At 40.4% G+C, this 27,309-nt stretch overlaps 1 protein-coding gene and 1 pseudogene across 2 annotated transcripts; one reads left to right on the top strand and one right to left on the bottom strand.

Moving 5' to 3' along the window:
- Positions 1–206: 206 nt before the first annotated feature.
- Positions 207–26,587, bottom strand: LOC109473814 (core-binding factor subunit beta-like). 2 transcript variants are annotated; one of them, XM_019773895.1, is made up of 6 exons: positions 26,361–26,586; positions 26,112–26,198; positions 25,721–25,822; positions 21,448–21,564; positions 17,818–17,955; positions 207–4,935 (listed from the first exon to the last, which is right to left on the bottom strand). In XM_019773895.1, exons 1-6 carry the CDS (start codon positions 26,523–26,525, stop codon positions 4,885–4,887), a joined length of 660 nt encoding a protein of 219 aa, XP_019629454.1. In that variant the 5' UTR covers positions 26,526–26,586; the 3' UTR covers positions 207–4,884. The 2 variants fall into 2 exon arrangements, with proteins under 2 accessions (XP_019629454.1, XP_019629455.1); XM_019773896.1 differs by having other exon boundaries at positions 4,730–4,935; positions 17,836–17,955; positions 26,361–26,587.
- Positions 3,962–10,740, top strand: LOC109473816 (annotated as a pseudogene).
- Positions 26,588–27,309: the final 722 nt, after the last annotated feature.

Genomic DNA, 27,309 nt, shown 5'->3' with positions numbered 1-27,309 from the left:
CAGTTTGGACCACAAACTTGAAACACCACAGAAACCTCCTTTTCTTTTCTACTGTGAACTTAAGTTCCCACAAAAATAAATTTATGGTATTTTTTTTTCAATAAACCAAGAAGTGTGCTTTCTTCCTACCGCGTTCTGATCCATCGGACTTACGTAGCAAAGTGACACAGACTTATCACACAGACACATCAGCACCAGAGTGTTACAAATGTCTATTAGCCAATTTATTTGAGAGTTTTCTCCATGATACATGTAGTTGTGTACAGGGTTGGACGTGGGTCCGTGAGAACTTCCGCACGGTGTGAACCATGGATGGGGGAGGGGGGTGTTGGTCTTACACAGAACATTTTGGCACTAAAACAAGAATAAATTACATAAATTACACTTACATATAAGCTAATAAAGCACACACGAAAGAAAATCACATTCCTTCAACATAGTTGTAACAGTTACACATCTAACCTCTCATATCATTGTGGTTAAAATTTTGAAAAATTATTAAATACACATAAGTTAAAAGACATTGACAGAGGTTACAACATGTTTGGTCACTATCTCAAGTTTTCAATCACCTCACCACTGTCTATATTCTCACAGACATAAACTGTAGCAGTACTGCAATGTGAGCAATTAAAGTATGAAAGAAGCTAGTTGTCATTAGTGTAACATTAGTGTGATTTTTAAAAATCATATTAAATTTCAAAAATAGAAATCTAGTCGTATACATAAACCTTTGGTCAACTCTAGCCTTTCACTCGACTTCTAATTAAAGAAGATGACATAAAAAAGTATCCTGTGCTACATAAATGTAAGAATTTCCAAATCATATCCTCCTAAAATCTGCCAAATCAAACGTTAGTGCAAGCAATATATCGGTACAGTAAGATTTCTACTCTGGTGTTAGTACAGTAACAATTCACAACAATTAATGACAGCAATTTTGAAAATTACAAATGTTAAAACCTATTTTCCGTCTTGCTTGCACCAACACTAAGTTTGTTCTACTGCGTACAATCTTCTATCCACCTCCATTCTCACCTGAGGTAGTTGCCGGTGCATTCTACTTTGAAAACAAACCTTTGTTATACCACCTAAATAAACACAGAAACCCTTCCTAAAAATATTTCACAAATCAAGTAAAAAATCCCTCAATCTAATATAATCACTGCGAGCCTTGTAATCAACACTGCCATCTTTGTTACTCCCTTGGGAGACGGTCATCATTTTCAACTGATGGTTCATTTCATTTTCACATTTTCTGTCTCTCTTCCAGTTGTTTTTGTGATGTTGGGAGAAAAAAAATTTGAAACTTTTTGCATGTCACAAAGCAAATATTTCATTGACGAATCAATGTGTTCTTTTTGTACAATGCATTGATGAAAATCCTAACCATATTCATTGCTTTCACGAATCTTGACTGTCAAATATGCTTCAGTCCCAATGTTCCCTCCCTCCAATCATCCATTGAATGTTTAAGGATGTGTACTATTTTACACACACTGTTCTATGTACTGTGTGGTATGACATGTTACTTGGAAATCAAAATGGCAATGTTAATCACTGAGCTGAATCTACCAACTGCATACACATACTACTACATGCAACCAAACCATACTCTTATAGCCTCTATACATACAGGAGAATAAAGGGGTCCCCCAAAGAAGGAAAAAGGAAAAGTAATCGGATTTGAAATCTCCATGGTACACACCGTGGGTAGAACCGCCCAAATTTGTAGCCGAGGCACAGCAAGCCTATAGAACATCTCTGAATTATTAATACAATTATTCCATTGCCTCTTCATAATCTTATCATACACATTATCAATAACAAGCTCGTTCATTTCTCCCTGCTGCCACGCTGGGCAGACCTTTCCGATACAAAAGCGGGTCCTTCTATATACATACAGTCTACGGTTGGGTGGAATTATTCGACCCTAGCACAATAACATGTCTGGTTTCTGATCATGGAATTCGAAATAGAAAAATACTTTGATCTACCTTCTATATTTGGTAGGCCTGCTATTGCGCAACATAGGCATAAATTGTCTGCTTCAGTTTTTTTGTGTGGTCCGGTTTACTGTACGTCATCTTAATTTGTCACAGGTTATGGATTATGATTTTTCGAGAATTAAGTGACGTTACTTTTTGGTGTGGTTTTTAATCAACGTTGTGATTCGAAGATGAATAGTTCCACCGACATTTGTTAGAACTGCTTGGTAGCAAGTAATTAGTGTGCCTCAGTACAACTGTTAAAATTGTAGGTTTTTGCTGTTTTCTAGCTACCATAAAAAAGCATACTGCTGTTTGTTTATTTGTCACAGAGACCTCCTCGCTTGGGTCTTCTCTTCCACTAGATGGTTTACAATCTGTTACCTTTCTTTTCTGCTATCAGTTTGACTAAATTTCTGAAGTACAGTTGTATTTCACAATTCCTGGAAGATTTGAAGACCTCAAGACATCATTGAAGGTCGTAACTGAACTGAAACCCTGTTACTGAAGCAGTCTTGTTCTCCTGTCCCTCCTTCAAGACAAAAAGGGGACCAGAAAAGGAAGACTGCCTAGTAAGTACTTAGTAGTTGACTGATGCGTTACAAACAAGTAATGCAAAAACAACTGAAGTGTATCCACCAACTGACCAACTTTTTGTACCAGCAAAATACAGTTTAAATGTTAGCCTGATTAAACGTGTTAATGAAATTATGTAAGTTGTAATTACATTGTATATCCAAGTTTGCATTAGTGCTGCTGGTCTATCATGTTTTCATTCTATCAGATGCTGTAGTAATGCTATGGATTCTGTAGTGCATTTGCTGGTACCAAAAGTGGTTTACAGAGAATGTCACATGGTAAGTTAACCTACCATACATGGCTGTTTTTTTACATGAGAAGACCTTTTTTGTGTGTGTATGAAAAGTGTATAAAACTGTAGGAAAAGTGGAAATCTAGCTGAAGCAGGAACTGCAAGTGTCAGGATTTAAGCTTGAATAGCAACAAAAGCATAGGAAAGGAGGTTGGAAGTTCGTGTAGGCCACACACTGTGAAAAACAGGGTTTCGGGCACACAGTCACATTTCATGTGAACTGTCGCCTCACTAGCGAGACAGACAGGGTTAAATACTGTGGACCAGATAACTCTGCATGCCTGTACAACATTGTCCATAGCTGTTAGAGCTCAGCCGTCTAGTGTCTGTGTTTTGTAGTTTGATTGCTAAGGTGTTGGTACAGGACTGAGGGTGACTATGGGATTTGGTGAGCAATCTTTACTCCTTTTACATCTTCAGTACAATTAGAATCAGGTTATTTGAAACTCTTCTTGCTGCAATTCATAAGTTAGGAGGAGCAGTACATTAAAGGAGTGTCACTGCATAGATAAATACTGCAATTTTTTTGCCAAGTTGCTGGAATGATTTTCACAAACACGTGTCAAGTTTTGCGGTAGTTTGCCTGGATTTTAAACTTGGGGCATAGGTCAAAATTCTTCAAGAAGTTCTCAATGACAACCACAAACCAAGTTGAATAGAGTGGAGATTTATTAGCTTTGGAATAAATACTAGGAAATCAAGGAAAAGGGGGTATGCCTGTGGTCTAATTTGCAGACCAAGTATGTCGATTTGTCATCAATTGTTGTAAGACATCTTTGGAAAGGGATCTGCTTGGAGATTAGAATTCAAGCACCCTCAATGAAAAATTCAACATGAAATAGCAGAACTGTACAAAATAACAGATAAATATCACAAAGGAGTAAAATAGAGTACTGAAGATGCAAAAGGTGAAATCTGCAGCCCACCATAGACAGTCTGGTGATGTTATTAACACTAAAGAAGGCTGACCGTTTTCTACCACAATATGTCCACTGTACATCACCACAACCATAGGCCAGCTAAAGTTGTGGCTCATCCACAAAATACACAATATACTCTCCTCAAGGACACATATAAATTAGACAAAAGTTTCCAACCCTAGATGCAATTACTGACAGGCAATAAAAGACATCACGAAAAGGAAAACAAGACTTAAATACACCTGTCTTAAAATGGTCCAGGCAAAACCAGGCTATGTCTTTGTACCAAATCACCACAACCTACAGAAGTGTTGGATAGTGTAAGGATTACAACATAGAACTGTTAAGGTGTCTAAAGTTCAAATACTTTTGTCAGTATTTCTATAATATATTAAAAAGGCAAAGTGAAAATAACCAACCCCTCTGTAGGCTATGATTGACAGCCGTCTATTGAATTTGGTACAGAACAGGTAATTAAAAAAGGCTGTGAGAGAAGATTCAAGAAAATTTATGCAACTTATGCGAAGTCATTGTAGTTTCAGTTTAGAAATTACATTTCAGATTATATTTTCATACTTTTCATTACCTTTCATCTTTATCAATCATTTTTATACATTAATTTTACCAGATATTTTATACAATTTCCATGATGAGAATAGCTAACTGGGTATATAAAATAAAATAAAACCTCTTTTTTGAGAAATTGAAATGAAACAGTGCACTCTTATCCAAGGACTGAATTCAAAGTTTTGTGCTTTTATAGCAAAATAGGGAAAATCTCAAATGTTTGAAGACGCTTCCTTTCTCTTTATCAGCAACAATAAGTCATCAACTTTTTCATGTAACATATTCAAAACATCATTTTACTTTAAGGACTTGAGAGCTTCATATCTCAACTATACAGAAATAATTGGTAACCGTCACTGATGCGTTGTCATCTGCTTTAAGGGCTCCAACAGGTTGTAAAAGAGAGAAGCAGGTATTTTCCTGTTGAATCTTCCGTGGAAAGTGTGGTGTGTTGACTGCTGTAAAGTGTGTTGTAGTGTGCTGTAGTCCGCCCAGTGATGTAACGGTCGCGCATGTGAAGCGGGACGTCCATCTCCAGTCAGTCACTACTGCTGGCACTCGGGCTGGGCTGGTGGAGGTGTCTCCGCATCTGAAGCAACAAAAACAAAAAAAAATCTAATCAAATTGCATGGTTTATTGCACAAAAGCATATTGCAGCCTGGCGGCTGAATTGCATGCTCATTTACAATCTGTCGTTGGAATAATAAACTTTGACTAATTATCAAAACAAGTACAATTCTAAAATCACTCTAATTGTAGCAGTGTGCAACAAATCTAAAATCACACTAAACGTAGTATTTCAATGATAATGTAGTTATACAAACTTAGTCAACTAATAGTAACTGTAGGCAGCCCATAAAATGGTGAGAAAGTTCTATTGCAACCTGTAGCCGAAACAGATCAGGAGCAGTTAGATATTCGAAGCATAGAGTTGTTACTACTGAGAGTCATTACTGTAGAGTCATCACATAAACATGTCTCTTGTCACGCTTTACATTTCGACACATGTATTTAGCAAAAGATGACATGTTCTCATCTCCAATATTTACAATTAAAGTCATTGTTTTCAAGACATGCATTGTGAAATCATGCCAAAACCCTAATACAATATACAAAAATGTATATATACATATATGTATTAGGTATGCAACTGAGTCATTATAGAAATAAATACCCCATCAAATGAATAATATATTAAATAATACAACTGACCAAACTTTGCACTGTGCTCTAAAAACCTGTATATTTGTAGGTTGCTAAAGATAGTAAAGGGCGAACTTTTCAATGTGACAGCGAAACAGCTTTGAGCGCTAAGAAATGTCTTGTTTATCATCTTGAAAGCTGTGGGAAAAACTCTCTGGTCCAAAAAAAGGACAAGGCCTTCCTGAATAAATAGTGCACGGACTGGAATAAACGAAGAGTACAGTCCAAGCAGAATAAGCTTCTTCCCCAAGAGCATTTACCAGACGACATCAGGAGGTATTGTCACATACCAGACTAGTTTGAGTGAGTCTACAGGAAACATCTGATAAAGTCGGACACTGGACAGCCCAAATATTTGCTGTCTGAAGTCTGAAGGCTTTTCCACAAGAACAAACTGACCACAATTAAAGAGTCCTGCAAATCCGCCTGACCCAACGTCCTTGGAAGGGCTCCTGTGTTTATTGTTGTTCTACATGCCTGACTTTTTTCTACATATACATGAAAAATACATTTGCGTCATCATGATTAAAGATATAACACACTAGTCAGTGTAGCAAGGGGAAATGTTGCAAGAGCAAGATGTACATGTGTACAAAATCACATTAATGCTTTTATTATCATAACTCCAATGCCTTCTTGCAATCTCTCTGTCAATATAGAAGAAAGATATGTTTATGTCCAAGGATAGTAAAAGTCTCCTGGTCAGACTGCACCCTACTCATAGCTGATTTTGAAATAACCAGGGAAATTTTCAGTCAAATTATACTTGACAAAGACAACACAGTTGTTACATTGTGATAATGTAAACGATACACAGTCTTGCCTAATACTTGTTTATAAATGTTAGCAGCGAGAATTGCTTCTCAGCACAGAGTTGTCTGAGTGACCATGTGTGACCTTGGAGTGTCCCTGAAACAGGTGGAGAACAAACATGGTGGAATCTCTGCCTCTCCACTGATGCCCAGCAGGTGTTCAACTTCCCAAGGTACCAAGCTTTTCATAATCCTTAGTTTTCAAAGCTCAGTGCTTATACAAAAGTGAGGAAAGCTGTCTAAAGAATACTGTGTAACTTGTCACTGTGATTTTGACAGGTGCCAAATGATTCATTGCAAGTGTTGTACTGTGAAAGATGAAAGGAGTGCATTCTTGTTCAATTTGCTGCAAATATATTTATTTTTTTTATTTCAGTAAAGAATACTGTGTAACTTGTCACTATAATTTTGACAGGTGCCAAATGATTCATTGTAAGTGTCACATATGAACAGCAAAAGGAGTGCATTCTTGTTCAATTTGCTGCAAATATATTATTTTTTTATTTCCTGCTTCAGTCCCATTATGCATACTTGAGTCTGTCTACAGTACATTTGACAAGGACTGAGTGCTTGTAAATATACTTAGTCTAATACTTGTGCATCTAAATATGGTTCAAATGTGTCCAGCTTAAGTTGTGATGTGGGACAATTTGACATCTTAATCACCCCGACTGGTCATTACCTAACTACAAATACGTGGGAAGATGCTGTGACAATAATAGAAACAAATACGTCTTGTATTGCCTCCAGCATCATTTGCACCAAGCCGATGCCATATATGGCTGTAGCTGTAAGTTGATTTTATGTAACAAAAGCTTGTTGAGACGTCATAGCCTTCGGCTGATCACATCACTTCACGGTTACCCAAAATCAGATTCAGTAGCGCCTACTACTAATAGGTGCAAACCAAATAAAATGACAACAGTTCCTATGTAACAACATCATACATATGAAATGAATGATTGGAAGTTTACAATAGTGATGTTGTATATTAGATGTGTCTCAATTTTTCTTGGTAAATACAGGAGAATAAGTGGATTCTATATTGGTTCATTTGAACCCAATTAAAGTATCACATGGTTATCCTCAGCATAGTGACACTTAGAAAACCATATGCCATAGGAAGATATTAAATCATTTGGCATGTGCACCTGACAAAAGAAGTCCATTTCCAACTAATTTCTGAGTTGATGCAATAATGTCTAGGCTTAATAAAAATTCTGGGGACTTACACAACAGGGTTATGAGTCAATAAGACAGTATAAAAAAGCAATTGTAGCACAGAAAGCTGACTTACAATGTATGTCCTACATAAATATCACTGCTAGCACTGTACATGTAGTAACATCCCAACATGTAGAGACACAGAGTAATTAGTTTGTTGGACTATATTGTAAGGTTTTAATCAGGAAGGCAAGAACTGAATGGCAACCATTTAGTTACACTGAAGCTTGTCACACCTTCAGAGAATATGACAGGGTTTTCGAAAAGATAGTTTATGAATTAAACATTGCAAATTCTCTGTTTGACACTTCTTTTGTTTTTGAACTTTGTTACTGTGATATCTCATTTTTGAAGTATGAATGAAGCTATAGGTGTCTTCATGAAAAGACAACACAGGTACCAGCCAGTTCACAGCACCACAATTCAACTGATTGCTACATCAATCTACGGGTACTACATCTTTCCTAGGACCCAACTCTGAGGTAAGACCTGTTTCTGTTGTTCCCTCTAGCAGGTGGCCATTTCTGTGAACTTGCCATTCAGCAACAGCGGGAGGTAAAGCAAATACGGCTGTGTGCTTATAATCATGGCTAATTCCTGGCCCACCACGCTCATGCGTCCGCCCTCCCTTCCACCTGCTGGGTGCTCGGCTGCTGTTCATTGTGCCTCCTTCGTCCAAAACGCAGCCGTGATTGTCAGTCACTAATGACATTGGGCCTGGTCCTTGCGGTCCGTGCATGCAGGTGATGATAGGACAGGAAGCATATTGTCCCCTACCTGTCCCATTCTGGCCAGGCCCTGTCTCCTTACTTCTCCTGCCCACAGTTTAGCCGGGGTGTGCATTGTGTCTGGGGCAGGCGACCTGGCCCTGAGGTGCAGCTACCATCATCTTCATTGTCCCCGTCGGGCAGGTGGGAAATTATCAATTTAGGATGTCTCTGATTACCTTCCAGGAGAGGAGATGACCTGGGTGCTTTGTCCCTCCACACCTGGACTATCACAGCGGGGACGGTGGCCCGGCGGGGGGGCTATTCACCCGCAACCACAGGTAAAGATGACATTGCCCACATACGCTACCCTCGCTTCACTCTTTGTACCTATACGCTTGCTGCCTCTTCTTTGTGTGCTTCAGAGGTACTGTAGTAAATATCTACAACTATAGGGATCTCAAAAAAGTGTTCTTGAACATGTACCCAGATACAAAACAGCCGTGTTCTGTGATATATGAGGTTTGGATTTTATTGGTTGAAGTTGGTTGTTACCAAGTTAACTCGTAAAGGAACAGAGAAAGGGCGTCTTTTGTTCTGTGGTGAAAACATAAAAGTTACTCTACCTGAACATAAAAGTTACTTCTACCTGAACATTTTTTTTGTTGTTGTTAACATTAGGCTATTAGCAAGACATTTTTGATTTACAGACATCAAAATGACTCAGGTCCAAAAGACAAGATGTTGGTTTAATTCTACGAGTTTTTATCTAAAAAAGCGTGCAAGGTTTTACACATTCATTGCAAGAGATGCATTTTAGTTTTTAAGTTTGTCAGTTCAAATACTGGATTTCAACTTAAAAGATGGTTTTCAAAAAGGATTTGCTGGACAAACTTTGCTACTCTCGGGACAAAAGAATGAGAGATCTACATGTAGACTTACAAATGTATAGCCATAGACTTGTAGACTATTGTATTATAATGATGAGGTTTTGCAAGATTATTACATAGTGTCGAAAGTGTTGAGCTGGGCTGCAGCCTTTTGACTGTATGGCAACATACAAAGTTCTTTAATTTCCAGAAAAATTCTAAAATTTTAGATTTTGTTGTGTCCTACAAACAGCAATGCATAAAGGAAGTCAATTTCTCATCCTACATGACACTGGGACAGGTATATATGAAACCAGTACCGTACTGGTTTCATAGTGGTTATCTATTATCCCAGTGTAATGTCTATTAATCTGGGCTGGCACAAAGGAAGGCACGTGCACAGTCAAGTGTTCCTCTGTCCCCATTTTTAAAGGGCACAGCAAAGTGATTTGAGGATAATCATGGCTTGCAGGTGCTAATTACACCCATTGTGCTGGGGGTGCTGCCAGGAGTCACACTTTCCCCCTGCAGGCAAATTCAGGAGGCCTCACCCTTTCCTGCCTAAAATCAACTTAAAGCATTTAGCATATGTGCAGGGAGCAGTATCAAAACACATTGGATCTTTCCACTGGGGGCTCTGTCAACAACAGGGCTCTTCTGACATCAGGTCCACAGTTAACACAGGGGAGTGCAAGTTCAAGACTGTTTGACCCAGTTAACTTCCCCTGTAATGTGCCTGATCCCTGCCCAAATCGGCGTGGCATTGACAAAGGAAGCGACAAGTCTCCCCAGCAGGGTCTCATGTCTCACTCCCAGCAGCATTCTATAGCCTGGAAGCGCAGTGTGTGGGCGGCATAAGGCAGCTGGGCGAGGCTCATTTAGACACAGGAAGTATGGAAATTAGCCTGGAAACCTGTATCAGAATAGAAAAGAGAGAATGTGAAGAATGCCAGGAATTCCTGCCGGGGATCTTGTCTGCTGAAAATGTGAACCAGAGCGTGGTGGACAAGGGGAATTCCTGCTCTTGATCTTCTCCGATGGAAAACTGAGAACGAAGTGTCAGGTTCATAATGTTACAGTTCATAAACCTGATTATCCTGTAGGAATCTGTACCTCGCATGGGTACCAGACTATTTTTAATCCTTGGGCTTCACATGCAGGCTAGGAGAAGGATCCACTTTTAGCCAAACTTGTCAGCAGAGTCCCTCCCTTTCTCGTTTTGCGCCGGAGGGTCGTCCTAAGGCAGCGGCTAGGTCCCACGTGGAGCGGCCACTTGAAGACCCACGTGCCAGTGGGGCCCATTCCTGACATGCCTGTGGTTTTCTGGTAGCTTAGGCCATAGCTATCATATGGACTCACACAAAGGCCTGGAGCTGCTGAGTAAACGGTGCCAGCCCTGGGAGTGAACGGGACTCCCAGCACGTGCACAATGAGCCAAGGACTTGTGTCCAGGCCAAGTCACTTGCAAGTTGTAACAATAAAAGGGCCACATTCACAACAAAGGGCTGTCAACGCTTGCTAAAGAATGTGTTTATGAAACATGCCTGGTTCTGGCGAAAACATGTACATTGTAGTTACTGTTTCTTCTGTGTCCAAATTGGAAAACTATTTGGCGAAAGAACTGAGTGCTCTTAAAAAGAATTCTGTTCTACCTGCAATCATAGAACCAGATTCTATGCTATATTCTGTCATATAGCAATTCACTTCCTGAAATTTCAGGAATATTTGGGAAGTTGAGAAGATATCTTCTGCTAAAAATAAGGATTAGCCTATGAGTCAGTACAAAAGAACTGCCATGAGCAAGCAAGGGCTATTGGTAATCTTTGCACATGCCTGTGTTTCAATCAGTTAACTTCTTGAGCCTACACAATCTCATGTGTTGCCAACTCAGTCTTAAGACATCTTAAACAGCTCTACTCCAGAATTCTATACCAAATCAGGGAATAATTTGAATGTAAAAAAGAAACTTTCATAGGATCCCCCAAAGCATGTATACATTCTTTTTGTGAACAGATGTACTGCAACAGGGAGTTTCACAGAGGCATCCAAGTGCAAGCATGCTCAAAAAAAATTGGTCAGTTTGTGGCCACTATGACACAAATAGAAGTCCAATACTTTAGTCTCATCTAGTATGATCTACTTCTTGATGGATGGTTTGTCATATGTTTGTCCGTGTCTGCATATCACATGACATGATTCAAGGTCTGTGAAAATAGCCGTGGTCGTGGACCCCTATACGATATCGTTACATCAGCGCTGGTTGCGTGATGCGTCAGAGCGGTACAATAAATTGTGGTGACATCACCAAAGACAGATATCATTCCAGCCTCAGGACCCACACTCTCCGACATTTTTACAGGCCAAAATGTGGAGACCAAAATGACAGAAAGGATGACAGCGTAAGAAGTTTTCCTAGCTCCTCCATGCCTGCATAACTGTCAATCAAAGGCAACAATCCCTGTCCTTACACTGGTAGTGAGTGAAGCCAGTGTTGCTGTATAATCACTGTAAATCAATTATCCCAGTAGATTCTGTATTAGATTTGTCTGTACGGCCCATAGCAAGGGAAGCTGACCCACCTCTAGACAATTCCAATTGACGGAATAATTGAGCTGATTAACTGGGTTTGTCTTGGGAAAATTTGCTCGTCCCAAAGATACAAATCTGTCCTGGAGAAATGGAGACACCGTAGCCTCTACCAGGCACCGCGGATCGCTGGAAAAATAGTAGAAATTGGCCGAAATAAAGGGATAGTATACCAGAGAAGATCCTGGGCCATAGAAGATCCAATTCGTGACCCGTGGGTCTAGAGACACTGCCCACACGACACACTCAACTCCTCAAGCTCCTTCCAGGAAAATAACCTCACCCTTCAAGAATTCGATGCCACAGATTCCAGGAACACGACTGTGTGCAGACCCAGCCACACACAACAGCCCAGACTGGACCACGAGCTACAGCAGGCCCACAAAATGGGGATGGGACGACATTAATTTTTCAAACAACACGTCCCTTAAAAAACGATGATGCCATCGGAGAGCGGACAGGGTCGATAAAAAGCAGGACTGATCTGGGAGTCTATCTGCAAACGGGGGATAACAAACACGGCGGATAATGCAGGACAACTCTGTCCACTTTGTCCGAGCGCCATTTGAGTAAACTGACCAAGAGGTAAAGAAACTTTCCGACCACAAGATTAAATTACTGGATTGAGAGTGTCTCTGACAGCATGGTACTCATTTTACGCTGGCCATTTTGGCACATTGAAACATCTAAACTCAAGTTTGTCCATACAACCACCTGTCCTGGGGAAAAGTTGTCACAGTGACTGTAATTCTAACAGGTTGATTACTTTTCTTAGACAAAGAAGAAATCATTACATGTAAATTACATGGCAATTGTTTGGCCCATATGCTGATTAACCACCAGTGACAAGGCAAACAAACAATGTGTCCAAACAAAAGAAATATTCTACACTGTTGCATTTTATTTTTCTTCAATGTTTATTACAGAAATGGAGAAACAGCAAGGAACCTTGCTGCCACATGTGCCATCAGACATAACAAGGAACCTTTGCCTTTTATTTACAGTCTGATGATAAAGAAAAGATATGCACAACTGTGCTTGGTCATGAGGAAGAAAAAGTTAAGCCATTGGTGGTCAGAACCATAATCCAAGCCTTGTATGTTGGGCACAACACACAAGCAAAAATATAGTCAAAAACCACATCTCACAATGGCCAGAATCCCTTTTAATCCTCCTTGTTAGTTTTTACAACCACCTTTAGAGGATAATGGGTGAATCCAATGTCCAGTGACACAAAAAAAGAAGCAATAGAATCAATGTAGTTTAAAGATCCGTCCCGCATCCCACACCAAGGGGGGTCCTACTTCCACTGTCCCTCTCCTTTCCTCCTCTGTGTCACCTATATACCACCTGCCCATCGCTGGACACCAGGGGTACACTGGGGCCAATGAACAAAAACACACCGGCCCAAATGACAGCATCCTCAACCCATCAAATAAATCTGCCCATCAATGGCCTGGAAGAAAACAAAAGTTTGGCCTGCTAAATGACGTGTTTCCATCAATCCCCTACAAAAGAGCACTGCTGTCCTGTCAGGCTTTCATGTGATTGTGGCCACTTCTGACCTACTTATAACCCTATAACATCATTTACTTTAGCTAAAGGTATTGTTTCCTAGTTTCCTAAGGCTTTCTTAGATATGTGCAGGCCAGGAAAGCTTGGTATTAGCCCTTCATCAATGTCCAGCCAATTGGAGATATTTTTGCTCTTCCATCTTTCATTTGACCACCTTACACAAAAAGTTTCAGTTGCAACAAAATTGCTGTGCTATTTCATTGCAATAGCAAAGATTTGACATGTCTTTCGAGTTTTTTTTTTCTTTTCTGTGAGACTGATCACTTTAAATGTTCTTATATGATACTTCAATAGAATTGCCAATCGTTGTTGTTTTTTTAATTTCTATATGATATATCCAACATTTCCACTTTGGGTATCACTCTAAATTTGACATTGTCCTGTGTCCAAACAATGATAACAGTCATCCATGTCTCTGTCCCTGTACAGTCCAACAACACTGATTTCACGAGTCATCATAAAAAGAAAATTGCCCAATTAATTAAACACAATACTGTACAAGATAACGTAATCTACCAATCACCATAGATAATCCCATAAGTCAGGGGGGAGGGGGGATGCTCCCCTTTTCTATGCAGCTAATTCTTTTCACACTTTCCTGTTTTCAAATGATGATGCAGTCACACTTCACACATAGTTGACGTCAACAGAAATGTGATAAACAGACAACCTGCCCGCCAGACTGGCCACTTATGGTGTAAATAAAACACTTCTTGTTTATGTTTTCACTGCCAGTTTACCAGTTACTGGTACACAACTCTGTACTGTAGTTTATTTTTGCAAAGAAATTTTTGCCACAAAGTCTGTTTTATCTGGCTTTTTCATGTTGTTATCCTGGTGTCCAAGCCTTCAGTTTGTTTACGATGTATGTAGAGTGTACTTATGATCAATGTAACTTATCCTTGGAACATGGAACATTTAGGGGAAAAAACTAGCATTTTCACAGAACTGTATGGATAATAACGTTTGTCGTATTACTAAGTGAAAGACAAAACATAGGATACCGGTACATTCACATGTACACATCAAATGAATGCCATTACAATGTGCTTAGCCATAAGACCACTGTAAAATTTCCAATAAGCCTTGTAAGTCTTGTTCAAACAAGTTACATAAAATGTAATCTGGAGAGGTTATGAAGTCCGTCGCCTTTGCTCCAGAGAGCAAACTTGCAAATCAAAATGCTTAGGAAAAACAGGAACACGAGATCACGGTGTTGTGATTGTCGGACAAACACGCGAAGGCAAACAGAGGATGTGTGAAGGGATGTCCCTTTCACGAGTGACCTTCACTGACGATTAGGCCCTAGGAGTAGCTCTAATCCTACTTTTGAGTTCATTTACACATATTAGAGCAGCAGCCTAGGGCTATGATATGATTAAACCTCCACACATTAGGGGAGGCAAACATATGTCAACATCGGCCTATTGTTCCAAACAAAAGCAAACCTGCAAAGTGATATCCCATGCTTTGATGTCGGCAGCCAGTCGCAAACAACACTTCCTGTCACGGCGTCACTCCTCGGGGTTGGGCCGCCCCGGCTGCCAGAACTGACCACATTTTACACGCGTGCTTCCGACTCAAACTTCCTCCATTGTCCAAGCAAGGGAGTGCCATTTTGGACATTTTTGCTTCAATTATCCGCCAATCTCCCCGACAAGCGACCGTCAACAAAAGAACAGCTATGGTATTGCCAGGCACAATATTTGCCCGTCGGATTCTGTCACCACATTTGTCACAGTATCAGCCAGGTCGAGATAAGGACTATAGTAATTCTGATGGATTTTGCAAACACTAACTAAGCTAAATCCTTTCTTTGATCCCCAACAATCTATATATCTTTAGCCTCGTTTCTTTTTCAGGATCCCTAATTATGTTATGGGAATGTTTTGCCTGTCTGTTTCATGTGATCTTGGTACACCATACGGCACAAATGACCGAACATTTAACATGAAAATATCTTACCTATAACACGTTTTTCATGACATGATTGGCCTGCTAATTCGGAGGATTTTTTCACTTTTAGAGGAAAGATATCAGCCAGGAAGCTATGAGCAAGTTTTTCCCGAGGAAAGCATGTGTCTGTGTATCTTCAGGTGATTTCCTACCCTTAGTGTTGACAGATTATCGTGTAACTTGTGTGCACAAGGGCACAGGGATTATACAAATGCCATTTTCTCCCTAGAAATGCCCACTTGCATGCCAGACAATGGGTCCCCAGCCACAAGGAGAATCGTTCTCAGGCTGCTTAACAACTCATGCCCTGGAGAATGATGCTTCAATCACAAATAGCTAGATAAATACGATCAAAGTAAATACCACTTATAGGGACTACAGTTAGTAGGAGACGCAAATACTAAAAATCTGTCTTTTTGAAAGATGGAGAATGCCTGTTTTATTTCCGTGTAGGAGCTATTTGCTCAAGGATGTATAACATTTCCAACCACCTGTTCTTCTTTGGGACCATTGGTAAGATTGGGAGCTGGTTATCACAAGAAGGGCAAATTGTTTTTCACCAAAAACATTATGCCGCAGACTGTGGCTTGCTGTCACAAATGATCAAATGGTCAACTTCAAGCCTTCACATGAGCTGTGTGTGAAATATTGTGCTATTATCACCATAATTGTGACATAGAATGCCACAACAAACACCTGCGACAAGGAAAGGCACTTACGGGATTCACTCCGCGCCTGTACCCTACGGAACACGCTTAAAGACTTCCGTCTGGGAAAATCCCTCTCAGACAGACAGGAAGTACTGAGAGGAACCCTGACTGAGAGGCAATGCCCGTTCCCTACAGGAATACAGTATATTACCTGCCTCTAAAACTAAAAGTTGAATATCCGTTACTGCTATGGGGCTACTACAGCTGGTATATTTATCATTGCCATATGTTGTCCGTTTTAAGTACTGGTGCTAACATGTTCTTGTGGCTTCAATTTTCAAAAACATCGGCCGCAAAATCATCTGCCTATCAAAGTGCCTGTGTGTACGGGTAATATGAGGCCAAGTTACTTCCAGATCATCCACTAGATAAACTACCTGCTTCTAAACACCTTTATGGAAGAGGGGATTACTGGGGAATCAACTCTCCATTACGCAGAGTCTTAGAGCCTATTTCTGATGCCAGAGTAAAGAAGGCACACTGCGAAACTTCCTGGTTCAAAAGCGTGAAGTTCTCACTGTCACAAACATCCACATTTTATTGGATGAAAAAAGCTACACAGGAAGAATATGTAGGAAGCATTAGAGGCAATGTGTTGCCTGGTACTAACATCTTTAAGCGAGAGGATTGCTTGTTTAGGCTGCAGTTGTAATTCTACTCTACTGTCTCTTGTTCAACTTCCTTCCTGGCCGACTCTTGTGGTTGGCTGTCATGGCGGGGAAAACTGTGCCCAGGAAGTATCTAACCATCTCCATAACAGACCAACACACAACATTTGACTACTTCAGCAACACAAGGACAATGCATGACCTAGATGCACACCCATAGTCTAGTACTAGTATACTCCTTGTGGCTTGAAGGCATGGGAAATTTTACCTCCACATTTTGGAAGTGTAGTTAAAACCTACAGACTGAATATAACATCTGTGTCCATAATATCACCAGGGTCCATAATATCGCCACCTTGAAAAACAGTGTGCTTAAAGATATTTTTACTGCAACATACTTTTGGTATGCACTCCTTCACACCTCAAATGTACATACCTAGGGTATGTTGCAGTAAAAATATCTTTAAGCACACTATTTCTCAAGTTGGCGATATTATGGACCCTGGTGATATTATATATGGACACAGATGTATAGTCCTGGTAGTGATGAAAGGATTTCTACTCCAGAAAATGGCCAACCTCTACAACTTCTTTAAAAGAGAGGAACCCTGCCAATATGCTTCCTATATTCCCTGTATTCTCCATGTCACGAGACATGCGATAGCTCCACAATAATTCTACACGACGCTCCACTCAGGAAGTCCCTGTTGACTATTCCTGCTATTTGTGGAATCGCTGCCAATTATTACGTCTACTCCAGTTGCCCAAGTACCTAGCACAACCTTACACTCAGATGAAGCATTAACATACTGTTTCCCAAAAGTAGAAGATATATACTGAAGAGAAAGTCTTCCTAATTTAATCAAGGAGGTTAAATACGACCTCCTACTCCTAGATTTAATCCACTTCTGTTCAAAAGCAGCATTTAAGACTATTCATTTTCAAGCTTATAAGTATTTGATAGAACGAAACCACTGGAAGAGTGTCAGGGCTAGAGGAGTATGTTTGTATGTTATAGAGGTCACGCACAGAGCACAAATTTTACAAATAACTTTCAGACAGTGGGGATCATAGTTAGTAGATATGAATGTAACGTCAATGAAAACTATCCATGGACAACTTGGCCATAGATGCTTTTCCAATGAAAGACTGCAATGTGTGAAAGAGGATATGCTACATAGTGTTAGTGCATGTCTGTTTGTTATTAAAATCCACACTCACAAAAGCTGATGGTCCCACCTCTGCCTCCTCCTCTGCTCTTCTCTCCATCTGGTCCCTGTGTGCCTGTTGTCTCTCCTCAAACTCTCGCTGTCTTCTTGTGGCCTGCTCCATGGCTTCCTTCATCTGCTGTTCCTCTATCTTAAGTTTTAAAGAAATTCAAATGTTAAATTCTTCTTCAAACTCTTTAAAACACTAATATCATGTTATTTTATTACATTGGTTATTTCTGATTCCTTAATCTAAATGTTAGAAGAACATCATATCGATATTTCAAGATTTTTGAATGATTCTCCTTAAGATATCATCATTTATAATATCATAGACATGCTTTGAGATATCATTTCACAACAAAGATTATGTCTGTCTATTTTCAAGACAAAATGTATGGCATCAGTGTTATCACGATTGCACATTAAATCCTTTTTCCACCTCTAATTTGCTTCCCGTCCAAAATGTTCAAATTCCTGCCTTCATCCCTATTCATTTTTCAAATTCTGTAGTTGATGCATTAGTCATTGTATCCATTCCAACATACACAGGGAAACTCTTGAGAGCATCCAGTAAAGACTCCAAAGATTGAGCAACTTTGTGGCAACTTGAAACTATGTTGTTATAAACACACACAGCAAATACATACAGTGTAGTGTACAAATAAAGGCTTGTTCAGGCTGAGATCATGCAGCCATGTAGAGCATGATTCATAGTCATACTAAAAAAAACCTGAAGGATTCAACAGATTAATCATCTTTGTAATGTCTTAAGTTAACACTCATTTCCTTGTTAACTTTACATTCAGGGTACAAGTATTTACTTAGTCTGTAGATGGGATTGAAAATGGAAAACCTACAGGTTCATAGTAGGAATATAGCACACTGCAGTTCAGCTTGTTCAGGTTCGTGATATCGAACATGATATCAGTCACCTGTTCGGTTTCTATATTTAGGGACAATCGCCTTTCCTGCACCTGTTCTTTCTTTGTTGTTTTGTTCTTTGAACTTGGTGTTGGCCGGGGACAAAAGACTTGCCCCCACCACAATGCGCTCATTAGACACACCTTGAACAGTGAGACACCCTGCAGAATTGCCCTACATGCTGGCTTCTCTACTGTCATCGGTGACAGCTAGCACACAAACGCCCAATCATCCCGTAAATAATGCTGCATTGTTTGGTTTTGTACACGTTTCTTTGGTCACATTTTCCAGACGAGATTGGAGGACAATAGCTAGGGTGTTGTGCACGTCTGATTATTACATCTTTCGGCAGACAGAACTTTTTAAAAAGGTAGGAAGATATGTTTGGCCCTTGTTTGGCTCCAAAACAGTTGCAGACATATTTTGTGTCGTCATATTCATTATCCGGGTCACAATAAAGGCATCTTTACAGTTGAATAGAAAGAAGTGTTACCTCATTTTTTTACACAATGTTTTAAGTGCTTCTTTCTCCCAAGTCAATGTCAACAAAATGCCAGTAAGTTGTGGACTTTAAACCCAACATCATTCTTGTTTATGCTTTCACTTTCCATACATGGATATAGTTTCAGTTTTCAATCACGGCAGGTATTAAAAAAATGGGACTGAATAACGGCAAAGTAACTGGCTGGGAATGGAATCTAAGATGTTATCTGTGCTGTCTGACAGGAAAGTTGCCTAAATGAGAAAGGATTTAGCAGATAATGAGGAAGGATTAGCTTTTTTTTGGACCCAATTACAAATTTCTCCATCTTGTAATCACCATGTAGAACTACATGTCGGGCTATTAATTACCAGACCTTAACATCTTTGCTGGAAGGACAGCTGAGCTCTGGATGTGGGGTACCCAAAAAACCTACATTACCATAAAATTCATACCCTTGAAGATCTAATTGTGTTGATCGTGTTCAATGAAATTTGCTCATTTCACTTTATTTGATGAAGAGACTCATTCACGGTAGGATGGCCCTTCCTGGAGTTGTAATCTGCTCGGAATCCATCTGTTTAAACATCATACTGATGATACACTGTTGACTTAACAAAGTGTGACTCAAAGCTGATCTCGTTAGTTACGGCACAGGGGACATTTTGTACAAAGCTTTAGTAAAAAGCAGACCACACAAGGTTTCCTTTTCATGACCCTTTCATGTTCGGCACAGGTTCCTTCAACGCAGCTGTTCCAAGACAAAGCTGACAAGCGTGAGTCACACAAGCCTTTCTGCCGAACTTGCACACAGAGCATAATGTAGAAATAATGGGCGTACGTTTCACTTAAGGCTCTTGTAATTATGTTATATCTTCAGCAGACAGGTTAAGGCACAAGCAGAATGATTAATTGTTCCAGTTTGTAGTCTCTGCTTTTTCCCTTTCGTAAGCCATCTTTATGCAATGACTAAGGGGCATGTTACTTTGTAATGTTACAAAAGTGTGACTGTGGTCTATCAGTGTGATTGCTTGTTCCTAAATAATAGCTCCACAGTTTAAACTAAAGGTAACAGGAAATACATATCATACAAATCAAGCTAAGCCATGATACTAGTAATGAGTTTATAGGGAATGAGTTTTACAGATCTGAAATACCTGCTTTCTTTGTTGAGGTTGGCAGCCTAGATTCTCATAGTTTCTATTGAACCCTACTCCCGACAATGACGCTTTCCCAGTTTCTGCTTTCAGTTTGGTAGTTCTAGCACATAAGACAGTTTGTCTGTTTTCAGAGTCATTTAATGGCCTTATTATTTGGAATCTGATGTCATTCTACACAATTAGGTAACCTAAAAGCTAAAGACACATCCCGTATATGTGTAGGTGTTTACTGATAAAATCAAATGGGTGTAATATCAGCAGAGCATGATGAAAATTGCTTTTCCGCCCGTATAGAGGTATACAAACAGAAAGAGAAATCATTTCAAATTGCGTGTGAAGAGATTTTTCTTCCACTTCCTGGTCAGATTACTTTTGTTGCATGTTTAACAGACTTATTGCTAATGAATAGTGGAAACAGCCACATTTTGTCCCTCTCAGACCTTTTCTGTCCACACTGTAATTTAGGGATTAACGGACGAGACATGATTCTATAGGGGAGCACATCCCTCTGTGTTACAGACCTTTTATCATTAGGAGAAAAATGTGTGCACTGAACAAAAAACATTTGCCTTTCTGACCCTACCCTGACCACTGCTAGTAAAAGCACGGAATACAAATTGAATTGTGTAGTTTCTGGAACGACTAATTTGCCCATTGTATGGCTACAAGCCGTGAGGTTGGCACACCTGCATGTATTTTACAGGTAAATGTTCATTGCACCAGGTGGGTTTTACACCCTATATACCCTCATGTCCATGTGGGTTGTTATTACTCAAGTATATTAATGTTAGAAATCAAATGTTAAAAATGGATTGAACAATTTACCACCTAATACCCTTTGTCCTAAATTTACGTACTGCACATAATCTTTCCAATTGTGGGTAATCCAAAATCAGCTATTCAAAATATAACAACAGTGTGCTCATTCATACATAAGCTTGTATATGATTTGTATGTATTCAGTTAATCTTTATGGCAATTTTTGTAATAATTGTATGACTGTGTCAGAGTTATGGGCTAAATAATAAATATATCACCAAAAGGTTAATATAAATATTTCAGAATAGATGATACCAACCTTTGCTTTCTCCTCATCAAACTCTATAGAGCCGATGCCGTCTAACCTCTGTAGGTCGATCCAGCCCTTCCACCGGACACAGACACCGTTCAAGATGAACCGCGCTTGTAAGTGAACCTGCACAGAAACAACAGAACAACATCAAAATGGCTTCATCATACACAGGGTTATACCAAACAGACTTGAGACTATCTGCATGAGGTCTTAAATGTGCAAAGTAATATATCATAAGTAAGTGAACCTGCACAGAAACAACAGGACAATGTCAAAATGGCTTCATCATACACAGGGTTATACCAAAAAGACCTGAGACTATCTGTGTGAGGTCTTAAATGTGCAAAGTAATATATTATAATACAATTTGTAAAATTTTGGAAACACACTCAAATGAAAAGAAAAGTCAGCCTTGCAAAGGGAAATAGGTTTAAAGTCAAAACGATATACTACCTTCCAAATTGTAATTTACATACATGTACTAGAGTATGTTTGAAAATAAGCATTACACAGACAAAAGTATAAACATTACCAAATTAAAAAGAAGTTCCAATGAGGCCACATATCAGTTTTATATTGAATAACAGTCCATGGGTTCAGGGTAAAGATTAAAGTCTAACGTCACCTTTGATATCTATATTTGCCGAGTTACATAAAAAAACATTTTGAATGCTTATGATGGATTGTAGTGCTTTTGTTTGGAATCGTTCAATCAAGGACATAGGTCAAGAGCAGGGACTTCTTGTTGTCCTGGATAAAGGAAAGGGAACACTTGAGCCAGTGTTGGTCCCCGTAAACAAGACCAGTGGAGCCGCGTGTTGTAATATGCAGGTTTTTTCACTCCGTGTTTTAGAAAGTATACAACAAGTTGACCATCAAAGATGATATCATTTTGATCAAAATATCCTTTGTTAGTCATTATGCAGCAAAAGTTTCAGAGATGGTTCAAAGAAACGTAAATAAAAAGAGACGTCGTCCTCACTGGTAATTTGGAAGTAGGATGAGTAGAAGAAAAGAAGCCACATTTCAGAAAGGCAGTCTACATGAAATGGGGGTCACCCTACAGCATCATTTACATTTCTTTCTATTGGTAATGTTATCATTTTCCGGTGCTGTATGCTATATTGTTGCTTTCAAGAAGACACAGGTAACTACTCCTGTCACTCTAGGCCCACAGAAAACAAACAAGGTTCACGGCTGACAGAGTGTCAGTTTGGAATGTCATCATGTAAACATCAAGTGTCAAGGACGATCTAGTTAGCAAGATAATTTAGGAATACCTTCATTATACTTTCAGTGAATGCACATGTACATGTACAGTATTGACTGCACTGGTACTTGTCTGTTATTATGGCTTCAATATCATAGATTGTCAAAATGTATTGTGCAATACTGGTACTTAAATTGTTTTTTTGTTCAAATCCCATGTTCTGTGCTGTCTTGTCAGCAGGGATAACACTTTTTAATAGCCACTAGCTTGTTGGACAATCCTGACTGTGTGTCATTCACAGCCAAAGCAATAGACAGTGTGAAAGAAAGCCAATGTCTGACATGTAGGTTAAGGTGTGGAAACCAAGTAAACATGTCACACATGTAGGCCATGAACACGGTTAAATCTGTGTCAGAATTAAGTGCCTTGAAAGCCAGTGACATTCCTAGTAAACAACCCACCTGTTCTCCAAGTTTACAAGGGTCATTTTCTAGTTTTCTCCGGGGCTATTTACGTGGGGAGCCAAAGGTATGGTCCGTCCATGGACGGGATAAAAGACGGTTGGCCCGGGGACCACACAGGTTCAAATCCGCGAACTTCCTGCACCCCCCAGTGGATCGAATGACACCGACAATAGACTCATCTGAGCAGAAGATGATCAGCCAGATGTGACATACTTCATTGATACAAGTATCCCAAGTATGCCCCGTTTGTTGGGTTGGGTCCCCTGTCTGCTGGAAGTGCCCCTGGCACACTAGCGTGGCCCCTGCGACCGCACAAACCTACACGGCCACCTCGGGGGCAGCTCGGCTAGTCAGGTGTATATACATCTATCTACCTGGATGATTGATGCCTGCTCCAGAACCCAACACCTTTACCTGACACACTACCCACTGGATCAGGTGCCAAATGGAAACACTGTAACTTATTTGTCATGTTGGCCATGAGTTGTAAACACGACATGGGCCACAATGATGTGACTGCTTTCACTACACTGTGAAAAGGCAGTTGTCAGGTTTTGCCATTGTAAAAATAAGCATTGGCTAGTCCCAGCTATGCCCAGGTCAATATATTGTAAATGTTTCTGCCTACATGTTTGGCAGGATTGGAGAAATGCTAAAGACCAGTGCCAAAATTTCTTTCGGTCAAATTGCCAAGACTCAGGTGTCCATTTTGCTCCTTGGAGGGACATGTATAGATATGGTACTTTTCAATCCTATTTATTTATAGTCCTGAGTGCCCAGATATATGATTGAGCTTGTTTGAGATACCGCGGTACATGATTCTGTTGTTCCATAGAAAAATGTTATTCTTAAAATGAAAGAGAGACAAATGTTTCAATAAGAATCAAATGGTGAAGGTCAGTAGCACAGTGCATAGAATTGTTTTTGTCTACATCAAAGCATGGAGGTAGAAAATCAAAGATACCAAAAACAACATTGAAAGTGTCAATAAGGCTGTACCTATTTGTACAGATATTTATAGTAGATTTTATAACCAAAACTTAACTTTTCTTAAAAAGCAATTTTGCTAAAGATGGAAATTGATGGCAGCGTCTATGTTTTAGTATAGTGGTTGTCCAAGGAGAAAGTATTTGATTTTGTGGACAGCACAGACAACTGTGCCTATATATAGCATAATGGACAGTGTTCAGTGAATCAGCATTGTCAGTTGTAATGTTGAAATCACCTGTCCTGTATTCCTCCCTCTACTCACATTTGTCCATAGATGGTATTGTAATGATGCCTATAAAACATTATCTGTATTTTCTCAGTAATAGCGGCACCCACATTGTTGTGTTCAAACATTTGCTACACAATGCCATTAGGTTTTCCTCTCATCAAAGATGCAAATGTCGCCATGAATTGGTTCCCCCTCTAGCTATCTAATTTGGCTTTATCCTGAAAGTTAATTTGAGGTTCCTATTTACTGAGGAAATACAGTGAACCAGGTGATACTTGTGACACCCACAAAACAAAAGGAATTATCTCTGACTAAGGATGTAAAATTAGGTGGTTGTGTGTGCTTTTTCTAACATATACAATAGTGATGTGCGCTCATTTCGCAAATGTGCCCCACTAACCTTATTAAGTCTTTTTACCTCCCAACGTCCTACCGCTCGATGAATATTTCAGAACAATTCAATTTTAACTGCTTGCCTGAAATCGTGAAATACTGGCCCTAGGTTCTTTTATTTTTCAATTTTCGCCAGGCCTCGTGAAAAGTTGAGTCGGTGTCGCTAAAAAATTCATACCGCGCGGACATTCCGTTCGGTAATGGATGGGACATGCGGCAGGTTGTAGACTCTCCTGTGTGTTGTAAAAGCTATCGGGCTCGCGACGGCCAGGACTGCCCAATATCGTTTTTCCCGTTTTATTCCGGCGGGCCCTAATTATGATGGGGATAACATTGGCTTGTTTCGGAATTACGAGTGGAATTGAGGATGTCTGTCCGACAAAAATACAGCGTATCCAGTGGCGGGACAGTACAGATACATGTAGCTAGCGGTGAAAAATGTCCTAGAAAGGCGGCGTGGAACACACGTGGGTCGCGCGCCGTCTTTTGAATACCGTGGACAGTTTCTATGGGTGTCACCAATGGCATTTAAACATGACTCACTCGACCAAACCCACTTGACTCAACGGTCTATATGTGAGGACAACCACGCTGTTCACGCTCTCAAAATCAAGAGTTCAAACCTATGACAATATTGGAGACCGGCCCATAACAACACACAGTAAGACGCTATGATATGTGTTGAATCACCGTCAGAGCGGCCGTCACCTTTCCAGTCGACGATAATTCAAGGTTTCGGGGAAGTGTAAATAAGTCCTCAGATTTTTCACTGTCCATAAATGTGGGTAGGAGAGATCACCAAGCTTTAGGGTCTCTGATGTGTAAAGGAAGCGTTTAAGAGTGTAGCCTGGGGTAAATCCGACAACATCCACGTAAGATCCGGCGACCACAACCGCGGCCTTGTACCGATCCACTTTACACTACTAGGAAAACGCCGCAGTTGAGTACTATAACCTTCAAAGGTAACGTCAGTAATGAAGTCAGGTATCTTACCTTTCCGGGTTCCTTTTCAAAATCTACATACTCTTTGGAGGGCGCCTTGTCTGCGCTGGGAGAGAATTGGAGAGCTAAGTTGGTCCCGGTTGCCACGAATGCCTAGGAGGGACAAGGAAATGAGAGGAAGTTGACCGTAGTGTGTTTACAACCAAATTCGCTAATAAACTACACACATCCAACGTCTACGTAACTGTCCGTGTGTATGTCTACGTCCTAGAACAGGTTACAAAGGTGGATCGGACGCTGTTTTGTCGAAAAACGGCAGTTAAAACGTCCACATGGCCCGCTGTCGGGGACGGAGTCTGATCACCGGAAGTGGTGGCAGGCGAGGTTCGGTCATGATTACACTCGGCCAGGCAGACGGGATGGCCCGGGATGGCCTACTTACTATCTCGGCGTGTCCCTCTCGCAGGTCCGCCTGAAATCGCACCACCCGCTCTTCATGGCTCCGGTCCCTGAACCCTGTGTACTTTATCTGGAAGATCGAGCCAGAAAACAAGCGTCAGAACCTTGTATCAACTTTGTTCGAAGTTACTACGTAGTTGCAACAAGCGCGAACGTTTCACTTCCTAGTTTGCGTGGACTTGAAGTAACTTGCTACGGGGGGACCCCGCGCCACTCTACGGGCGATATTTACCTCGCACTCCCGTCCCAGCTTCCGAAAAAACTCGTCGTTCTCAAATTTTGCCTTCTGATCAGGCACAACTCGTGGCATAATGTAGGGCATCGCCAAAATTGCTTCCTCTCGGCGACCTATGCCGCTTACAAATGGCACCACAGTGCTGGAAAGTTGCCCATTCATTCTGTCGCACAATGATGAAATAAACAAAGCGGATCCTGTGTAACACCCTTCAAGCCCGAGCAGTCGCACCTGATTGGCCCTTGCGTCATGACTAAACTTCGGGACCACAGCCAAATTAGCCCCTGATACCGAAGATTTCCTTATATGGTCATCCTCGGTTCACTTCGGGCACAGGGGCGTGTTCGGCGGAAGTCGTCTCATGGCTGCGATTGGCGCTCGCATTGATATGCTAATTAAACCACTAGCTGTTTCATAATATTTGCGTTCATTACGTCCCATATATGGGGAAGGGGGCGCGCTGTCCTTTGACGCAGAAAACGCACGTTGGTGAAAGCTACTACTATTCTTTGCCTCAAGCACGTGGGTAGCGACGCGTGTATATAAAAACGGCACTTTTTGTCGTCACGCCTTGCTGCCAATTTTGGGCAAGTCTCTCTCAACGCATGTCCAAATCTGGTTTCAATCAATCTTATGGCGGGAGCTCTCTCGCTACTAGACTTGGGGTGCATAAATATTTAATTTGGTATCGGAGACAGACGTCCTCTTGGCATTGGAAATGATATAAGACAATTTGTCAACCTGTCACGGCAATGTTTGCATCTAAAGCAACGACACTGGACAGGGTACTCGTAAACAATAATCAGCTAGAGGTATTAGTTGACGAAAGACAAAAGATTACGTGTTTTGGGTTCGATTTGGAGGTGAAAAAGGAAAACCTCACCAATATATTCACCAATCAGTACGTGTATGCTGAGCCAGTTTGTCACATGCACACTCGGCTGTA

Source organism: Branchiostoma belcheri, unplaced genomic scaffold (genome assembly GCF_001625305.1).
Source record: "Branchiostoma belcheri isolate BF01 breed outbred unplaced genomic scaffold, Haploidv18h27 scaffold3, whole genome shotgun sequence".
Taxonomy (NCBI): domain Eukaryota; kingdom Metazoa; phylum Chordata; class Leptocardii; order Amphioxiformes; family Branchiostomatidae; genus Branchiostoma; species Branchiostoma belcheri.
The sequence above is the reverse complement of the archived record's forward strand: the minus strand, read 5'-3'. Positions and strand labels throughout refer to the sequence as shown.

Coding starts and splice junctions, on each gene's coding strand:
- LOC109473814 (XM_019773895.1), bottom strand. CDS start 26,525: ATGAATGGGCAACTTTCCAGCACTGTGGTGCCATTTGTAAGCGGCATA. Junction 25,823..26,111: donor GAGAGGGACACGCCGAGATA/GTAAGTAGGCCA, acceptor TGTCCCTCCTAG/GCATTCGTGGCAACCGGGAC. Junction 17,956..21,447: donor TTGATGAGGAGAAAGCAAAG/GTTGGTATCATC, acceptor TTAAAACTTAAG/ATAGAGGAACAGCAGATGAA.